The sequence below is a fragment of the Podarcis melisellensis genome, assembly GCF_964234715.1.
Source record: "Podarcis melisellensis genome assembly, chromosome: 10".
NCBI classification, from domain to species: domain Eukaryota; kingdom Metazoa; phylum Chordata; class Lepidosauria; order Squamata; family Lacertidae; genus Podarcis; species Podarcis melisellensis.
The window spans coordinates 73,966,436-73,987,568 of record NC_138542.1 but is presented as its reverse complement, the minus strand read 5'-3'; the positions used below and the strand labels follow the sequence as shown (position 1 = coordinate 73,987,568).

At 50.1% G+C, this 21,133-nt stretch overlaps 1 protein-coding gene across 10 annotated transcripts in view; it reads right to left on the bottom strand.

Annotated features, from left to right (window-relative positions):
* Window positions 1-21,133, bottom strand: part of SHANK3 (SH3 and multiple ankyrin repeat domains 3) — a 436,398-nt gene that overhangs the window by 81,912 nt on the left and 333,353 nt on the right. For all 10 annotated transcript variants that reach the window (XR_014172130.1, XR_014172131.1, XM_081926705.1 and 7 more), the window contains 2 exons: window positions 13,612-13,687; window positions 4,685-4,767 (listed from right to left, as the gene is read on the bottom strand). Coding sequence is in view for 8 of the 10 variants with exons in the window: in XM_081926705.1 (XP_081782831.1) it covers window positions 4,685-4,767; window positions 13,612-13,687 (159 nt within the window). In the remaining 2 variants the exon portion in view is untranslated. The remainder of the gene's footprint in view (window positions 1-4,684; window positions 4,768-13,611; window positions 13,688-21,133) is intronic.

Here is a 21,133-nt window from a genome sequence, read left to right as displayed (position 1 = left end):
CCCAGCAGCTGCATGTGGAGGAGCGGGGAATCAAACCCAGTTCCCCAGATTTCGAGTCTATTGCTCTTAACCACTACACCACACTGGCTCTGCAATTGGGTAGCCTTCGTTCATCACAGGCACCCATCAGACCCTCTTCAGAACCCATATTGTGCTTAAAATGGCCCAGATGATCATAGTTATAGGTAGGTAGCCATGTTGGTTTGCCATAGTCAAAACAAAATAAAATAAAATAAAATAAAATAAAATAAAAAAATTCCTTCCAGTGGCACCTTAGAGACCAACTAAGTTTGTTCTTGATATGAGCTTTCGTGTGCATGCACACTTCTTCAGATACACTGAAACAGAAGTCACCAGATAGTGAAGCATGGGAAGTCCCAACAAAAAATTTATAATCTGGCAGAATATTTGAAATATATGATATGTATTTGTATGATTTGGAATATTCAATGTGATTTGATTGGGTTGTTAAAATGGAAAATTTAATAAAAAATATTTTTTTCTTTAAAAAAAAGATAGTGAGAGGGTGGGGAGGGGTATTACTCAGAAGGGTGGTGGGAATGGGTGATTGGCGGATAGGTGTGGTAAACCTGTTGACTGTTAAACACTGCAATTGGGTCTTATAGGAAAAAGCAAGGGGTGAGATGGCTACATGATAAAATAGCTTTATCATGTATAATGAGATAAGAATCCAACGTCTCTATTCAGACCAGGTCTCTCCATGGTTTATAAGTTTGGTAATAAGTTGTAATTCAGCAACTTCTCTTTCCAGTCTATTGCTGAAATTCTTTTGTAATAAGACAGCTACTTTGAGATCTTGTATAGAATGTCCTGGGAGACTGAAGTGTTCTCCTTCTGGTTTCTCATAATCACACTGCAGTTCTTGCGATGACCCTGCAAGGTAGGCCACTGTCATCATCCCATCGCTGTACACAGGAGGCTCTGAGATAGGAAGGCGGGCTGGTCTAAAGCCACCCACTGCTAAAGAAGTGAGATTCGAACTGGGGGCGACCTCTTATTCGCAGTGCTACTCTGGCAGCTGGCTGCTCAGTTTCTCCCATGGAACTGGGTTCTTGGGAGGAGAGAACTTTTATGGAGAAGTCCAGATCAAGGGAAGCCATAGAACCCTTCTCTTCTGCCTTGGTCAGGCCACACCTGGGGTCCGATGTCCGGTTCTGGGCACCATAGTTTTAGAAGGGTATTGACAAGCTGGAAGGTGGGCAGAGGAGGGGAACCAAGACAATAAAGGGGTTGGAAACCAGGTCTTGTGAGGAATGCTGGAGGAAGTTGGGCACATTTGGCCTGGAGAAGAGAAGTCTGAGAGGTGGGCACCTTTGAATGATCACAAGGGCTCTTCCATGGAAGATGGAGCAAGCTTGTTTTCTGCTGCTAAAAATGGTAGGACCCAAACCAACGGATTCAAAGGAAGAACTTTTTGAGGGTAAGAGTGGTCGACAGTGGAACAGACTCCCTCAGGAAGTCGTGGTCTCTCCTTCCTTGGAGGTTTTCCAACAGAGCTTGGATGGCCGTTTGTCAGGGATTCTTTAACAGGAATTCCTGTATCGCAAAGGGTTGGACCAGATGACCCAAAGGTTCTATGACCCTAGGTGACCTCTCCACCTCCCAGGAGCTTTGGGGATATCAATGTAGGCTACAGACCTTCAAATCAGGGGCATATCATCTTTGGCCCAGATGCTGTTCTCCGAGTCAAGGCCCACCATAAATATGCAAAGCACAGATACATACATTTTCTTTCTTTTGAATAATTTATTGTATTTTCGTGATTCGGCTTTCCAAAGAAATGTGTGTTTGGGGGCACGGTTGAGCCAAATGGATGAGTGGAGGTCAAAAGGATTCTCTCCAGGCTACTGAGGGCCTCTTCCTTGAAGGCAACAACCACAGCAAGAGGCAGGTGCACAGCCATGAGAATCACCCCAAATGGAGACACAGAGGTAGAGAAATGGTTGACTCTACCACTCATGTTTGGCTCCAACGATTTGAAAATGCAAGCAAAGAGAAATTGTATCCGTCCTCTTATTGTTCGGAAACGTCAGCGCCCATTTCCTTGCTTTTGTTCAAGGTGTGTGGCTTTCCTCTTTGGGGGGAGAGGCTCCTGGACCTCAAGACTCTACCCTGGCAAGGGGGGGGGGCACTTGTTTGCTTACTGACCCCTTAGGCAACCCACTCTCTGCAGGCACAGCAGGGCTGGGAAAACCCACTTGGCTTTTCTGGAAAGGAAAGCTCAGGATCGCAAGGACACAGAGATGCTACAGCAATACTCATTCCCCCCCCCCAATCAGGCAAAAGGCACTCCTCTTGAGATGTTTCTCTTTGCCCTTCTGCCCACCCCATAGGGCAAAGCCCACCCCCCAGCGGCTCATGTTTCCTTGCACATATTGACAGGACCATCTTGAAGGAGCGTCTCCACCCCCAGCGTTCTGCTCAGATGCTGAGGTCCAGCACCAAGGGCCTTCTGGCGGTTCCCTCACTGCGAGAAGTGAAGTTACAGGAACCAGGCAGAGGGCCTTCTCGGTAGTGGTGCCCACCCTGTGGAACACCCTCTCTCCAGATGTCAAAGAGAAAAACAACTATCTGACATTCAGAAGACATCTGAAGGCAGCTCTGTTCAGGGAGGTTTTTACTGTGTGACATTTTAGTGTATTTTTGGTCTTTGTTGGAAGCTGCCCAGAGTGGCTGGAGAAACCCAGCCAGATGGGCGGGGTACAAATAATAAATTATTATTATTATTCCCACCATCACCTGGGTGTTTGGGTGTCTTCTATCACTAGGACCAAGGTGGTTGTGGTCTCTCTCAGGACACCAAAGCTGTTGAGATGTCATCCAGGCAAGATGGGAATTTTGCACACTTTGACCTCGCACCGGTTTGCTGTTGTGAGTCAGAAAATGGGCGCCCGCAGCACCCCGCAACCTGTAGCAGAGGCCAGGGAAGGGCACCATTGCGTGAGCTGGGATCTCCAGTAGCACTAGCACCAAGGCTCAGGGAGACTGGAGGTTCTCTCCCCACACCTGGAGGGCAGAAAGCAACTCCTGGCTCCAGGCAGCTGCTCCTTCCTTCCCTGCTGAAACACCTGGTGGTGCAGTGGTTAAGAGTTCTGGACTAGGACCTGAGAGGTAAAGGGACCCCTGACCATTAGGTCCAGTCGTGGCCGACTCTGGGGTTGCGGCGCTCATCTCGCTTTACTGGCCGAGGGAGCTGGCGTACAGCTTCCGGGTCATGTGGCCAGCATGACTGAGCCGCTTCTGGCGAACCAGAGCAGCGCACGGAAACGCCATTTACCTTCCCGCCGGAGCGGTACCTATTTATCTACTTGCACAGGAGCAGGGACTGAGCAACGGGAGCTCACCCTGTCCTGGGGATTTGAACCGCCGACCTTCTGATCGGTAAGTCCTAGGCTCTGTGGTTTCACCCACCGTGCCACCCACGTCCCTCCCAGGACCTGAGAGACCAAGGTTCAAATACCACACTCAGCCATCATGAAGCTCACACCGGATGGCCATGGACCAGTCATTGCCTTCTCTCGGGCAGGCCTACCTCACAGGGTTGTTGTGAGGATAAAATGGGGAGAGGAAGAACAATGTGCCTTGAGCTCTTTGGAGCAATGGAAGCAAATGGAATATATATGTATATATGTATATGTGTATATGTATATGTATGTATATGTGTGTGTATGTGTGTATTCCCCCAAGGGGGAAGGGGGTGGTCCTGGTGGGCTTCTCGCATGTTACAAAGGGAGCCTGCAAATGAATGTGGAGGGGGGGTAAGGCAGAATCGCTAACAGAGCTTTGGGAAGACGCTCCCTCTACGCGAAGGGCTGGGCAATAGCAGAGAGGAGGCTGCAAACTCTCAGGGGGCCCCCTCCTCATTTTTCCTGCCAACCATAAACCCACCCAGGGGGTGTCCTGATTCCTTTGCATCTGGAGTGGAGGCAATCGCTTGGCAGTCTCCCCAAAACACATACCGACATCCCTCTCGGTCCATCCCTTCAGGAGGTGCGTCCCCACCCCAAAGCCCAGACTTCAGTTTCCCTGGGTATGCCCCCCCCCAAGAAAACCCACCACCCCACCCCCAGGAACAAATTCCCCCAGACCGTAAGTGCTCTATCTCTCTCCCATTCCAGACACAAAGCCCTCTTCCAGCGGGAATCTAGCCGACCACCCCCCCTTGGCAAAGAAGCCACAGCTTGGGGGGGGGGGGGAGAAGTGCTTTCCAATTCCTGGCAATGAGCATGTGGGTCACGGCGGTAACCCGCCCCCTCCGAGAGGAGCAGGGGAGTCCTCTTCGTGTAGGAGGGCTGCACCCAAGAGAGAAGGTATTTGGGAGAAAGGAGCATTTCTCAGGGAGAGGCGCCCCCTTTGCTGTGGGGTGCCCGTTTGGGGGAGGAGAGGCATCACAGCACGCAGGAGGAGAGGGCACAACCTGTGCCACACACAGCCACACACACAAAGGATCCCCTGCACTCTCGGACATCCAAAGGGGGCACCATCTTTGTGTCTCTCACACACCCTTTCCCGGAGATACGCTGCCACAAGACCCCGCCGGCAGGCAGGACCCAGTGCCAGGAAGCCCCGCCATCACCTGGGTCCAGCTCCATGCCACTCCCATCATGCAGCCAGCCCTCTCCCTGTCCTCCCACCGCCCCCCCCCCAGTCTGCCGGGTCTTACCTTTGGCGCCCCGGAGGACGAAGCCAAAGCCCTCATGCTCCCTCTTCTGCAGGACGGCCGCCTTCTCCTCGATGATGTAGTCACTGGGCAGGAAAGAGCACAAGAAAATGAAGCCGGGGGGAGCCGTCAGCACCATCGCGCCCTGCGCTCGAGGGGGGGCCTCTTCCCAGCCAGGCGCTCATCGCAGGCAGGAGCCCGTCAGGCGGGGAGGCGGGCAGAGGCTCTCGCCCTCCCGCTCTCCCCGGGCAAAGGAGGCTCCTTCCTTCCCCTCCCTGCTTCGGAGGGGGGGCGCCAGGCCCTCCCCCCTCCCCACCGCCCGCTCCCCCACCCCCGCTCAGTCACCTGCATGTGGATGCAGAGCGCTTACTGATCCCGTGCGCGAGGGGGGCTTTCCTTTCAACAGAGCCGCCTTAGCTGGGGGGTGGGGGCGGGCAAGAAGCAACCCTTCGCAAAGAGACTCTCTCTCTCTTTCTCTCTCTCCCCCCCCCAACTAGGAGGGGGACCCAAAGGGAGAGGGAGGGAAGGTGCCCAGCGGTTGCGCGTTCGTGTGCATGTGGGGTGCAAAGGGGGGGGGGGAGTGTGCACCGGGAGAGGGCGACTGTGGAGTTTCTTTCTGCTGTCACTCTCACCTTCTCATAAAACTCCCCTCTGTTGCTAAGTAACTGTCTGTCATTAAAAAAAGAGAGAGGGGAGAGGGAAGGGGGGGTGAGGCAGAGCTGTGCTCCACTGCCTTGCTTTTAACAAAGCTGATGCTATTTCTCAATGGAAGAAAGAGAGGGAGGGAGGGAGGGAGGGAGAGAGGGAGAGGGAGAGGGAGAGAGAGAGAGAGAGAGAGAGAGAGAGAGAGAGAGAGAGAGAGAGAGAGAGAGAGGAAGGAGAGAGCGCAGGGAAATCCATCATTTTGGGGAAGGGGGCCAGTATGGTGGTTGGTGGTGGGGAGAGGGGAGAAGAAAGCCCCCCTGCCTGAGACAGAGCCCAGCGTGAAAGGCTGCTGTGCAAACCCTCCCTTCTCCACCTGGTCAAGGGATTCACTGGGCATGGCAGAGGAGGTTGCCACGCGTGGCTCTCACACATGAGGTGTGCTGGCAGGTGCCATGCTTCCTCTCTCTCTCACTCACTCATGCATGCATGCACACTGCAGCAGAGACACACGCCCAACACCCACCCACGCTCTTGCACGCACCAGCCCCCCCCCCATGGTCTCTCTGCCTGCCAGGGTTCTCTGGAATCCATGCTCAGCTCAGGCACACACCCTCGGGTGGAAGCGCTGCTGCGGCTGGGACCTGCGTGCTGCTGCCCTCTCCAGGGCTGTGCGAGTGGTGCAGGGGTTCAAAGGGCCACCTGTGAACCAGGTGTGGGAAGGAGGTAGACAGACTGGGAAAGATGGGAGAACTCCAAGCGGTTTGCAGTCAGCTGGCAGAAAGGGTTCCTGGCGAGCAGCGAAATGGCTTTTGACACCTAAAACTGGGCCACTGGGCCACAGGAAGCTAGCCGGGGGGGGGGGGGAGGAGAACCCACTTTGGTGCTGAAAATGAATTTTGGGTCTCAGGATGTGCTCAGAGACACACCTCACCTTTTAATTCTAGCTCTAACGTTTTCAGCAGAGACATCACCTTGCCAACAAAGGTCCGTATAGTGAAAGCTATGGTTTTCCCAGTAGTGATGTATGGAAGTGAGAGCTGGACCACAAAGAAGGCTGATCGCCAAAGAATGGATGCTTTTGAATTCTGGTGCTGGAGGAGACTCTTGGGAGTCCCATGGACTGCAAGAAGATCAAACCGATCCATTCTGAAGGAAACCAGCCCTGAGTGCTCACTGGAAGGACAGACCCTGAAGCTGAGGCTCCAAGACTTTGGCCACCTCATGAGAAGAGAGGACTCCCTTGAAAAGACCCTGATGTTGGGAAAGATGGAGGGCACAAGGAGAAAGGGACGACAGAGGACGAGATGGTGGGATAGTGTTCTCGAAGCTACCAGCATGAGTTTGACCAAACTGGGGGAGGCAGTGGAAGACAGGAGTGCCTGGCGTGCTCTGGTCCAGGGGGTCACAAAGAGACTAAATGACTAAACAACAAAATGTTTTCAGTGCTTGGTTCCAAGTGGCAGATCTTGGAGTTCCAGTAAAAAAGCAAAGTAGACCTGAAAAGGCTGAAACCTGCCAGTTTTCCCCCCACCCCCAGGGTAAAGTTCCTTCAGTTGGGTTGGGATGAGTCTCTGTGGAAGAAAACCCAGCCTCCATGCTGTGGTCAGTGGGCAAAGGTTTATTCAAAACCATGTTTATCAAGACAAGGCAATTTTGCTGGAGAAGACCCCCACCAGCCAGACTCTCTTGAAGCCGCCTGATAAGCTGTTCTGTCTACAGACAGAACTTGCCAGCTTTTATAGGGATGAGAAAGTTATTGCAACGTGGTTAATAAGCGACCACAATAAATTAGCTTTGCAGGAAAAACATAGGAAAACAGAAATGCTGGTCAGAAAACCTCAGATATTCTATACTTCCACCAGTCTTTCTCCCATCTCCCTGCTGGCTCCTTTTTGCACTCTAAAAGAGGTAAGGTAAAGGACCCCTGGATGGTTGAGTCCAGTCAAAGGCGACTATGGGGTTGCGGCACTCATCTCACTTTCAGGCCAAGGGAGCTGGTGTTTGTCCACAGAAAGTTTTCCAGGTCATGTGGCCAGCAGGACTAAACCACTTCTGGTGCAACGGGACACTGTGATGGAAACCACAGCGGTACCTATTTATCTACTTCAGGGGTTAGCAACCTTTCTCAGCCATGGGCCGGTCCACCATCCCTCAGACCATGTGGTGGACTGGACTATATATATATATATATATATATATATATATATATATTGGGGGGGGGGCAATGAACAAATTCCTATGCCCCACAAATAACACAGAGATGCATTTGAAATAAAAGGATGCATTCTACTCATGTAAAAACACACTGATTCCTGGACCGTCCATGGGCTGGATTGAGAAGGTGCTTGGGCTGCATCCAGCCCATGGGCCTTAGGTTGCCTACCCCCGATCTACTTGTACTGGCGTGCTTTCGAACTGCTAGGTTGGCAGGAGCTGGGACTGAGCAAAGGGAGCTCACCCCGTTGCTGGGATTTGAACTGCTGACCTTCTGATCAGCAAGCCCAAGAGGCTCAGTGGTTTAGACCACAGCACCACCCATGTCCCTTCTAAAAGAGACAGGGCCTTAGGACAGGAACAAACTCGGGCCTATTGCAGCCCAAGGTCTTTGCAGACCCAAGACCTCTCCATTCTCCTTCCACAGTCCTTGGCCAAGCCAGCAGTCACCTCCAAGTCTTGCAAGCCTTGCAAGAAATCCATTCATTTCTCTTGTTTTCTTCAGACCTCTGGCCTATGGGGCAACCTGACCAGATGCCCCATAGCAAAACCAGCAAGCAGGATTAGTGCACAAGACCCCTCTTCCCAACCTGTGGTTTCCAGCAACTGGTATTCAGAAACATTGCTGCCTCTGATTGGGCTGGTAGCCATTGATAGTCCTCTCCTCCTCCTCCAGGAATTTGCCTAATTCTCTTTCAAAGCTATCCAAGTTGGGGGCCATCACTGCCTCCTGTGGCAGGGAGTTCCATAGTTTAACATGTGCTGCGTAAAGAAAGACTTTTTAAAATCTGTCCTGAATTTTCCAATATTCAGGTTCCCTGGATGATACTACTGGGATATTATTGGGAAAGCATAATGCTGGTGGTCAACAAAAGAGGTTCAAAGACTCTCTCGAGGGAAATCTTTAAAAAATGTAGTATAAAGACTGACAACTGGGAAACACTTGCCTGTGAGTGCTCCAGTTGGAGAACGCCCTTCAGCAAAGGTGTCATGAGATTTGATGACACTCAAACTCAGGACGCAAGGGAGAAACATGCTAAGAGGAAGGCACGCCCTCCCCATCAGATGTCAAGGAAATAAACCACTATCTGACTTTTAGAAGACATCTGAAGGCAGCCCTGTTTAGGGAAGTTTTTAACGACTGATGTTTTAATGTATTTTTAACCTCCATATAGGCGGGGTACAAATAATAAATTATTATTATTATTATTATTATTATTATTATTATTATTATTATTATTATTATTCCCAAGGCAGTTAACAATAAAAAAGCAAGAACCTGTTCACCTTTTCCTACATCCCTACAGAGAGATAATCCACATTAAGCTGTGAAGCTTGCATTGCAGGGGGGTGGGCTGGATGACCTTTGGGGGTCCCTCACAACTTTACAGCTCTATGTTTCTATTACTTCCCCCCACCCATCCCTGCTGGAAAAAGAGAAAGAGTGTGGGGGGGTCAAAGGCAGTGACCCTCTAATGATCCTGGACCAAATGAAATATCCCCAACCAGATGTTCTGGACCACAAATGCCCACCACTGGCCGAGGCTAATGATGGGAGGCATGGTCCAGAAGATCTGGGAGGCCCCAGGTGGGATGGAGGGTTTGATGCCTGGATCCTGCCCTTCCGCTCTTGCTAGAACATGCAGATCACCCCACAGCTGCCTTTCAATCCAGCCTCAGTTGACTTGAAGCCATGTTTTTTTTTGGGGGGGGGGAATGCTAGTCTACGCTGACATATTGGTTGCCGTGGAAACCACGCCAGAGCACTTCAAGGATCAGAGAAGCAGAGGGAGAAGAGGAAATTGACAAAGGAGGAGCCTGTGGAGGAAGGAAGAGGCGCTGCTCTCAAACGGAGGAATGTAGCAAGCCCCTTCATCTAAGACTTTGCTATCTGCACAGACGGACAGCAGTGGCTCTCCAGGGTTTCAAACTCAAGGAGTCTCTCCCAGCCCCAACTAGAGATGCTTTTGGGGACTGAACGGATGCCCGACCGCTGAGCTATAGCCCTTTCTCTTGCGAAGAGGGGCAGGGTGGATAAAAATCAATGGTTTTTAAAAATAAAAATCGGATTTTTTTATTATTTAAATTGGATTTCTTTGATTTAAATCAGATTTCTTTGATTTAAATCAGATTTGTAAAAATTTAAATCAGATTTTTTAAAATAAAATGCTCTCGGAGGAAAAATCTTTCTAAAGATAGTTTTCTATTGAAGTTACATTATAGTCCAAAGGCTATTCATCAGGAAAGAAGGATTTGTTTTAAGTTTTCATGTGGGCTAAAACTCAGTCTAAGTTTTATTTTTTTAAATTTTTTAACCACATCAGTTAACAAACATGGATACATATGCTATTACGTTATTGTTTTAGTTAAATAAATTGTTTAAATTGTTATTAAGGAAATGATTGTTTTTCTCCTGCCAATAAAGTACAGCAGAAAAGTTGTCCAAATATAAACAGTTAATTGATTAAACCTCACAGTGATTTTATAATTATGTGCCTATGTATTTCTAATAGTATAACCAAATCAGTAATTTTTGATATAACGGTAAAAACTACCCTGAAAATTGATTATTCCAAAAACGAAACCTTCATCTGGTTGCTGGTGATACCAGCAAGAATGAGTCTTTCTGTAAAAAATAAAATAAAAATGATTTAAATCAAGTCTTACTGACTAGTGATTTAAATTGATTTGATTTAAATTGATTTCATTTAAATCAAATCCACCCTGATGAGGGGGAAGAATAGAGAGCAAAGGCCAAAGTCAAGAGCAGACCAGAGCTTGCAGACCCGGTGTTGCTTCACAGATTCAGAGAATCACAGAATTGTAGGGTTGGAGGGAACCCCAAAGGTCAACCAGCTCAACCCCCTGCAATGCAGGAATCACAGAGCTCTGAACAAGGCTTTTCCAACCTGGCACCCTCCAGATGTTCGGGGGCTAAAATTACCACTGGTTGGCAAAGGCAGCTCTGAGCAAACGGCCGGCATCCGTCTGCATCGGGAGACGATGGAGGAGAGCACCTTGGGGTGAAGTCAAAGTGTTGGGAGCTTGTTGCACCTGCTGTGGCTGCAGAGAGCAACAGGGGAGAGACAGGTTTTGCTGCAGGTGGGGCAGAGGAAGGCATCTGGCTGCGCTGCTCCTGGTGCATCATGCAGTTTCTTCTGACACCCAGCTCTACCTCTCTTTCAAATCAGCACCAGTGAAGGCGGTGAAGGTCCTGTGTGAGTGCCTGGAGGCGGTTGGAGGATGGATGGCGGCTAACAGATTGAGGTTGAATCCTGACAAGACAGAAGTACTGTTTTGGGGGACAGGGGGTGGGTGGGTGTGGGGGATCCCCTGGTCCTGAAAGGGGTAACTGTGCCCCTGAAGGACCAGCTGCGCAGCCTGGGAGTCATTCTGGACTCACAGCTGTCCATGGAGGCACAGGTCAAATCCGTGTCCAGGGCAGCTGTCTACCAGCTCCGTCTCGTATGCAGGATGAGACCCGCCCTGCCCTGAACTGGGAAGGGTGGGGTATAAATAAAATTATATCAGCATCATCATCATCATCATCATCATCATCACAGGTATCATGTGACAAAGGTAAAGTTAGACCTGGATTTCTGACTAAGAATCATTCCCAGCCAGCCTGACCAATATTGAGGACTGTTGTGAGTTTTAGTCCAAAATACCCGGGGTGGGGGGGAGGCATCAAGTTGTGGGGAGGCTGCTCTGGTGTTCTGATGAGGAGGGCAGCCCCTGCCCCACCAGAATGCAAGAAACCAGCCAGCTACGGCCTGCCATTATCCCAGTGACACGAGAGTAAGCCTACTGTCTGCTGGCGAGGACCCGGAGGCTGTTGCTCTCTCCTCCCTCCACCTCTCCCGAGCCCAGCTCCCTCCAGATGGCCCCGTGAACAGTCACTCCTTTAATCTCTCCTCCTGGAGAGCTAAGCCTCCTGATTGAGTCAAAACAATCCCTAAATTATCTGCTTATTCCCAGCGCCTTCATTTCCAGGCCTGATCTCAGATCGCTTCTGCCCGCCCGTCAGCTGCAGCAAAAGAACGGAGGGCTTCCCTCCTTTGTGGACTCCTGGGTTCTTCAGTCTCGATGTTTTCCCCAAACCTTAGGGTGGCAATCATGCAGAAAGACTTCCAGAACAGAAAAAAATGGTATGGATCAGGGCAATGACCCATCTTCTCCAGCACCCTTTTTTTCATAGGGACCAACCAGATGCCCAAATGAGAAACCCACAAGCAGGATTCGAACACAAGACCCACTCTCCTCTCCTGCCGTTCCCAGCAACTGGTATTTGGGAGCTTTGCCGCCTTCAGCTGTGGAGGTGAAACATGGTTATTCTGACTAGTAGCCATCAATAGGCTTCTCCTCCATATATTTGTCCAATCCTCTTTTAAAACCTCAATGGCAGCGGCTTCAAAGCATCACGAAAGGCTGTTTGAAAGTCCTCTTGCAAAAAAAAGTCCCCACCCTGCTCTTTGAGAGCCTGAAAACCAGACGTTGAAAGTGCAGTGCAGAAGGACTGTTTGCAAAAGGGCTTTCAAACAGCCTCATGCTCAGCTGTTCCCAGGAGGGGAAGAGGGGTGTACAGTGAAGCTGAGCAGGATTTAACCCCTGCCTATCAGCTGATGAACACGGCACACATCTGGGTGGCATTGGGTGGAATAGCTGAGAGAGAGAACAGGAGAAAGTCAGGTGTTCTGAAAGCCAATCTCCAGACAAGTACCGAGGGCAAGGATCTGTAAAGAGTTTTATTGTTCTTCCGGTGATGGGGAGTTAAGAGGTGTTGGGAAAGGGGTCTGATAAAGGGACCTAATGTTGAACTTGTGTAAGCCTTGTAGACCCCTCCCCATTTGTGACATGCTAGTGATGTATGGAAGTGAGAGCTGGACCATAAAGAAGGCTAATCGCCGAAGAATTGATGCTTTTGAATTCTGGTGCTGGAGGAGACTCTTGAGAGTCCCATGGACTGCAAGAAGATCAAACCTCTCCATTCGGAAGGAAATCAGCCCTGAGTGCTCACTGGGAGGACAGATTGTGAAGCTGAGGCTCCAGTACTTTGGCCACCTCATGAGAAGAGAAGACTCCCTGGAAAAGACCCTGATGTTGGGAAAGATGGAGGGCACAAGGAGAAGGGGACGACAGAGGACGAGATGGTTGGATAGTGTTTTCGAGGTTACCAGCATGAGTTTGACCAAACTGCGGGAGGCAGCGGAGGACAGAGGTGCCTGGCGTTCTCTGGTCCAGGGGGTCATGAAGAGTCGGACACGACTAAACGACTAAACAACAACAAGTGATGTGGTGATGATGTATCAATGCTGCCTCTTGAAGTGTATTCTGGGGGAAAGAGGGAAGTTTTTAAAGAGGGGGTCACCCCTTACTCGGGGTTCTTACTCCTGTGGGGACCTGTTGCACAACAATAAAGATCATGGTCTACTGACCACTGTTTTGCTCCAGATTACTTGGCTGGAACTTCCTTCTTTTACTGACCACATGAACCCACAGGGGACTTGCACCCTGACGAGCTGGGCTGTTGAGTAGTCTCTCACCCAGGAATTTTTTCCCTTAACAGAAGGAAGGTGAGATATAAAAGGAAGTACTGTAACAAAAAAGTAGCTAAAAGTAGCCATACAGTAGAGTGAAATCAGGGATGAAGCCCAATAGAATGGGGCTGCCAGCCTAGAATTGGCACAATGCCAACACCCATGGAACATCCTAGCAGGTTTGAGTGCCTTGGGTTGCAATGCAGGTGGTAGGTCTAGATGTCCCCGGGGTCCCTTCTGATGCTACAATTCTATGATTCTGTGCTCCACGTTAGCTCTGCCGCCTCGGAAACACAACTTGTCTTGTACACACCACAAAGCTCTCCCCACCTTCTAGGTCGATGCAACGTGGAATGCAAGATTGCCAACTCAGAAACAAGATTCACACGAGGCTCCACACACTCACACTCACACCTGGCACCATCGTGGGAGGAAACCTGCTCTGCCAGCTCACAATTGTGCCACAGACCTCCCTTTCCTTGGAGTGGAAATCCTGGCTGCAGGGCAGTCACTATATGCCAGGAGAGTCCTTACCTGTGAGAAGTGAAGTTGTCGTACGAGCCCACAGTGTAGTGTCGGAAGAGCCTCTTGGTCCTGTCTTCTCGGGTTTCTGGAAGGAAAGAGCAAATGTTTCTCAGAGACATTGAAAGTCGGGAAGCACCAGTTTCAAACCCTTCCCTTCCCTCACCTCCCATGGGATGTGCCCATCCCAAGCTGTTGGTGTTTATGAAGGTCCACCTGGAGATTCTAGGGACAGGTAGGGAGATGTGTCTGGAGGGGATGAAACCCCCGGGGATGTGGCGAAGGACTGGCAGGGCCACTTCCTTGGCCACCCAACTCCTGTGCTTCTACTACTCGGATGCGTGTTGCCATCTCGCCAAAAGCGGGCCAAATTGAGATCACATCCAGAGAGATCCACATGGACTATATCTGGCCTTTAAACCAGCATGATGGCTGCTGCTACCACAATGGTGCCAGGGTAGCTATGGAGCAAGAGGAAAAAGTGGGGGAGGGATAGGGGCCATTGGCAAACTGAATATTATGTTTTCACCAACAATTTCTACTTTTAATCTCAAAACTCTTTGATGTTCCACCTGTTGGTTTTACATGTGGGCTTAATGTATTGTTTTGCATTGCATTTCCTTTTTATTCCCCCCGCCCCCCGCACAATGCCATGGTAATTCGGAAGGATGGGTTTATAAACCCTGCAAAGAAATAAGTAAATGGTTAGTATTGGTGGGCCGCCTGGAAGGTTGATTCCCTGAGGAAAGCCACACCAAGTTCTGCCACCAGGCTAAGCTGGAGGGATCTGTCTGCGTGGCTGACCTAAGTGGGCGTGGTGTGTGCCCTCCAAGGAAGGAAGTGAGTCTGGCCTGGACCAGAAATGCTGGGAGAACGTTCAGGACCCCTAAGAAGTGGAGACCCTCAAGCCATCAGCTGGAGCTTGAGAAAGGCTGCAACCGAGTCTCTGGAAGTTGATGTCTTTGATGGGTAGCCTGCAGACATGGAACAGGAGAGTTGACCTGGAGCAGGACCTCACCAACAGTCCTGACTCCTCAGCACTCCAAAAGCTTTACTTTTCCATCTCTTGACCATGCTGAAGCTAAGATGGATCAAGGACCGGTGAGAAAAGCCTCTTAAGTTTCCTCTCTGGCAGGCCAGCTGTCCGGTGTCTTCAGCAAAGGGGTGGCTCGGATCATCATGGAAAGGCAGGAAGGAGCAGATGTTTGGGAGGAGGAGGCAAGAGAATTCATGGCTGGCTTCAGCGATCTTGGGTTGGGAGTTGCTTCTCATCGTTCACCTAGCTGATGTGAGGTGGCCTCTTCTGCTCCTGGAAGAAGGGTGCTATTGACCGATGCAGAGTCCAGGCAGCACCGTCCAGGCAGGCAGGATGAGGCCCTTTCTGAAGCCACAACACAGAAGCTTGCTTGCTCCCCATTTCCTTCTCCCGGAACTCGTCCATGAAATCCAGGCCGCTTGCTCCATGGGAAGGAGCCATTTTCGAAGGAGAGCTGTTCAGCTTGTGAGAAATGGTTGGCGAAGCACAGCACGGCTCCAGCCCTCGCCCTCTATGCCACAGAGAAGCAAGGGGGGCATCATGGAGCATCGGAGCTCGGACTCCAAAGTCCTTTGGGGTGGCATTTCTGAGGGCAAGAGCTTTCCTGGCAAAGTCTAAACGCAACTCCGGCAAAGGTGACCGGCCCCAGACTGCAAGCAGAGAGGTGCCATTCCCCCTCGCCACCAGCAGGTGGGGCACTTCCCCTACTCTGGAGAAAGCACCTGGGCTACTGCTTCTGAAGTGTTTAACCTGCTTACCCTCAGGTCTCTCATCTCCGCATCTCCGATAATAAGCGGCCCTTTGAGCAAACAGATGTTCCAAATGGAGGCCAGCGCCAGCCAGGCCTGCGAGGGCAGGTGAGGTTAGCCGACAGTCGGTTCTGAGAAGGTATCTGCAGCTGTGGCCAAGTGGAAGGGCAGGAATGTGCCAGGTTGCTGCTCAAAGCTGCCCAGGCTGCTGTGCCACACTTGGTGGGCACAAAAGACATTGGGGCAGGAGGGGAGGGGCATCACCCCCTTCAGCTTCAAGGAGCGACAGCTTCCTTCTGCTCCGTGCCAAGAGAGGATGAAACCTACCACGGTCATATCTCATATGGGAGGCTTGGTTCCATGAGTTCTGTGTAGACTCAAAAAATGCGTATACTCAAAAACTTCCCCCTTGTGACAATCCTTACTCTTTCGTAGCCCAGTAAGCAAGGCAGAAAGCTTAAAAGCTCTTTCTGCACTGAGCAAAACTTGCATGCCTTTAATTTCTGCAATTTCAGGCTGGCCTTCAACCATGCAAGGTTGAAATCACACATAATACATGGCCGAATTGTACCTGCTCTCCCTTTTCCCCTCCATGCTAGCAAAAAACGTAGAAGGATACCCATATTCCACAGCTCTGCAAGCAGAAATATTTTGTGGCCAGGAGGGGGTTTGCAAATTATTTCTGCTCATGGGGTATGTAGTCGTGGCTTACCTACTGAACTACTATATACCTGAAGGAGCGTCTCCACCCCCATCATCTAGCCCAGACACTGAGGTCCAGCGTCGAGGGCCTTCTGGCGGTTCCCTCACTGCAAGAAGTGAAGTTACAGGGAACCAGGGAGGGCCTTCTCGGTAGTGGCACCCGCCCTGTGGAATGCCCTCCCACCAGATATCAAGGCAATAAACATCTATTTTACTTTTAAAAGACAAATGAAGGCGGCCCTGTTTAGGGATGTTTTTAATGTCTGACACTGTATTGTTTTTAATATTCGGTTGGAAGCCGCCCAGAGTGGCTGGGGAAACCCAGCCAGATGGGCGAGGTATAAATAATAAATTATTATTATAACCCTTGTGGTACCACAGAGGCAACGGCAATTGCTGGACCCTTCGGGAAAACGCAGGCCCTTACCAGGGTCCTAATGCCTAGCCAAATCACCCAGATACTTGGCTTTTCCTTGCATGCATCACTCTAGCTGGCCGAGGGGCCAGACCCACTGGGAGGTTTTTTTAGCCGCCCCACATGCAAGGACCCTGCCGTATTTCCCTCAACACTGCTGCGGTCTTTGTCGCTCTCAGTGGTGCATTCATACATGGTGTGCCGCAGGCAATCCGACCTCCCTCAAAGTGCCCAGGTTCCACGCAGGAGCAAACGCCCCGTCTGAAGTACCCCGAGTGCCCAAGTGCTTTGGGGAGAGGGTGGGATGTGCTGTGCAGGTGGAGATCAGGTGGACCAGATCCCAGGGGAAACAGTGAAATTAGTGGAAGCAGCAAGGCCGATTTCCGAAGTTGCAAACGTGCAGTCCAGAGATGCTACTGAGTGCAGAAGGCTGTGGGGACGGGTGTCGGACGTGGTGCCCTCCCCTGTGCTTTGTGAGAGGAGCACTCCAGGGACGTCCGTGCGGCCCTTGACCCCGGACATGCAGTGCCGCTCCCTTGTGCCTCAAAGGCCTGGACCGTTTACCTGGTCCCGAGAAGGACCTCCTGGTGGGGAGCGGCGGGTCGGGCAGGGCCAAGCCTTCCACGCGGATCCTCTTCCTTCCATGCTTGGCGAATCTGTTGCTTGACTTTGCTGCTGCGACCCTGGAGGAAGCTGACCCTGAGAGCCAAGGAATTGACGACAGAGAGTGCCGGTTGGCTGGACGGCTTTGCTTTCTGCATCCGGCACGGGGCAGATTGGCTATTTTGGCACAATCATGTTTTCTTTCGTTTTCCTGCCACGTGACCTTTTCCAAGCCAAAGGCTGCGGAGTGGGGGAGGGCAAGCCTGGACCAAGAAGGACCATGGTGCCTCTTCCAGCACAACTTAGCAGCAGCAGTGATGCTGAAGGCAGCAACCAGGGCCATCTTTACCCGGGGGCGCAAGGGGTGTGGGGCACCCGGGTGCCGAATTCTGGGGGGCACCCGCCACTGAAGCCGCCTAAGCTCTTAACTATCTACCTGTTATGAAATAATAAATAATTTTGATCAAGCTAGAAAAACAAAGGGACGCGGGTGGCGCTGTGGGTTAAACCACTGAGCCTCTTGGGCTTGCTGATCAGAAGGTCAGTGGTTCAAATCCCCGCAACGGGGTGAGCTCCTGCCAAAGTAGCAATTCGAAAGCACATAAAGTGCAAATAGATAAATAGGTACCATTCCAGCGGGAAGGTAAACGGCGTTTCCGTGCACTGCTCTGGTTTGCCAGAAGCGGCTTAGTCCTGCTGGCCACATGACCCAGAAGCTGTATACAGGCTCCCTTGGCCAATAAAGCAAGATGAGCACCGCAACCCCAGAGTCGGTCACGACTGGACCTAATGGTCAGGGGTCCCTTTACCCTTTTAGAAAAACAAAATACATATATACCTAGGTATTACCAAAATGTGTACCTACTCTTTCACTAAAGGGCTTTCGACTCTGTGCGCTCATTTACCAAAGACGCGCCACACCAGCGGTGGCACTTGTCATTCAAAACGGCGGAGCTTCAGACTCAACGATGGCACTTGTCATTCACAACGGCGCCGTGCACGTGAAATAAACTCTTAAATCAAAATATTATGTTACGTATTGTACTGAGCTGGTATGCGGCAGCGGGGTGAGTCAGTGGCACCTTTGACACGACTGATGTTTCTCCTAAGTAGGTGCTTAAATGATACTTAAGTGTGGTGGCGTGGTATACTTAAGTATAAGTGTATTGTAAATGAATGAATATACATTTTTTTAAAAAACCAGAAGCATTTTTTACTTGGTATTATAAGTGAGGACATTAACAGACAGGATGTTAAATTGTTTGTATATGCAACTACAGTGGCAAGAGTATTGTTGGCCCAGAAATGGAAGCAAGAAGAAATTCTGACGAAAGAAGAATGGCAGACAAAATCAATGGACTACGCAGAACTGGATAAAATGACAGGAAGTATTCGAAAGCGGCAGGACCAGAGATTTACAGAAGATTGGAAGAAATATACGAACTATTTGAAGAGCAACTGTAATCAACAAATTACGCTAGTAGGACTACAAGAAGTTTTGTAAAAAGAAATATATGAGAGAGACGTTAGTTATGATATTTATATGTAATAGTGAAAGTAAGAAAAGTAAATTAAGTGAAAAAGATTGGGAAATTTTCAGATGTGATTGATGGAAGTCAAAAAAATTGTATAAGATATAAAAGTATGTTTAATACTTGTTGAAAATAATATGTTAAAAACATATATATGTATGTATATGTAAATGAATGAGCAAATAAAAAAGTTTGTTTCTTTTTCCTCCCTTCTTTTGTAAATAAGAGATAAGGTGTAAGTGTGGTGTCTGACATAAGCATAATAAAAGTTTATTTGGGGGCTAAACTAAATTTGGGGGCGCTGGGCGGATCTTTCCACCCCGGGGGTGCATATGTTAAAGACAGCAACAACCTTTCTCCAAGGCTTCATTTACTCTGCAGGAGTAAATGGTCGCTGGGGGGGGGACGACCCAATAAGCTGACTTCCTGGCCTCATGTCCATTTTCTGGAGCACCACAAACAATGAAGCATAGGTATCGGAGGTAATAATAATAATAATAATAATAATAATTTTATGTATACCCCGCCCTCCCCAGCCGAGGCAGGGCTCAGGGCAGCTAACAGGCAATAATAAAAACAAGTTGAATGATTACAACTTAAAAACAACATTAAAATACAACATTAAAATATTGAAACATTAAAATATTAAAATGTAGCCTCATCGCAGGAGGAGAAAGGAAAAGAAACACACATGTATGCCCAAGGTATGTGTGATTCACGATTGTCAGGGTTTCCTACAAACCGCGAAATAAATGCAAACCACAATTTGTAGTAAGAGCCCTAAGTGTTGTTTTTAAAAAGCCCTTTCTTGACCACATATAATCGTACTACAACAAAGGGCCTGGAAACCAAGCGTTATGAGGAATGATTGAGAGAGCTGGGTATGGTTAGCCTGGAAAAGAGGAGACTTGAGAGGACTTGTGATCTTCAAGTATCTCAAGGGCTGCCCCATGGAAGATGGAGCAAGCTCGTTTTCTCCTGCTCTGGAGGTAGGACTCGAACCCGTGGCTTCAAGTCACAAGAAAGGGGATTCTGACTAAACCTTGAGGGTAAGAGTTTTTTGGGGTGAGGGAGAGGGAAAATGGGGGGGGGATGAAAAGAAGATGATATGTTTTGATAGTTTTTATTAAGAATTTCAACATAACAAATTATTTAAGAGAGAGGGAGGGAGGGAGGGAGAGAGTATTCCATGTTGCGTGGACCTAGAAGGTGGGGAGAGCTTTGTGGTGTGTACAAGACAAGTTGTGTTTCCGAGGCGGCAGAGCTAACGTGGAGCACAGAATCATAGAATTGTAGCATCAGAAGGGACCCGGGGGACATCTAGACCTACCACCTGGGCTAGACAAATGGATGGGGTCCCTCCATTTACACACACACACAGAGAGAGACAGACACACCATCACATTTAGCAGCCCTGAGAGCCAACTGGGGAAAGCCTGGAAGAGGAACCATCTACTGGGGTGCTTTGACCTCTTCTGCAAAGCCAAGAGGGGGTCGGCACAGGAGCTCATCTGCTTCCTGCCTGCAACGAAGCCCTTGCAAGGCTGAACTTGGCCTGCTGGGCTTCGTGGCTTCCCAGAATCCCCCTGGTCAAGGTTACCAGATTTTTTTCAATGAATCCAGGGACACTTTTCAACTTCAATGGGTTTTGTACGGGGACCGATTTGTAAAATCCGGGGACTGTCCCCGGGAAACAGGAACGTCTGGTAACCTTACCCCTGGTCCCTCGTGGCCCAGAGGTTGAATATCCCATCAGCCGTCCAGGCTCAAGGGTCCTGGCCGCATTTGCCTGCCAGATTATTATGTTGCCCTCCACCGGTCAAATGCTGGCCTTTGGCCTCCCGCTCCCCGGTCCCCCCTGCCCCTTTGGCTTTCTCTTTGGCAGGGGGCAGAGGCTGTTAGAAACAGCTGCTCTGTCGTGGCATCTTGCAGCGAGCCAGCTGACACACTCCGGGTGTCGCCGCTGCCAGGGATCTTCCCGCAAAGAGAAGCCGGCAGAGGGAGCTCAAGGGTCGCTGTGGGGCGAGCCTCTTGCTTCTGAGGCTCCTGACAAGGTGCTGGACCTGCAGAACGTTCTGCAAGGCTCCTGCAAAGCCAAGCCAACTCAAGAGGCTGCAAACTTCGGCCTGCCTGCAATTTGCACAATTCTGATTTCTTTGCAGGCAGGACAGGAAGCGCTCTGCAAATAGCAGCCTTGGTCAGCAAGGCTTTATTCTGAGCCTGGTCAGTTGAGCCTTTTGCAAGACTGGGACCTCTTCCTTTTTGCAAAGAGGTGTCAAGGGAACTAATGCGCATGGCAGATGGGCAACTCTTTCTTCTCAAAGGTAACACAGTTGCTTCTACAGCTGCATATGTGCCCACCAGCGACTAGGCAGCAATTCCTAGGTTGGGGCTCTAGGGAGCAGTTGCAGCAACAGGGGACACCCCCTCCCCAGGTTTATATAGCTCTCCTCCTCCTCCCCTCCCCCCTTGCACAAGCTTTGAGTTGTGCAGCCAG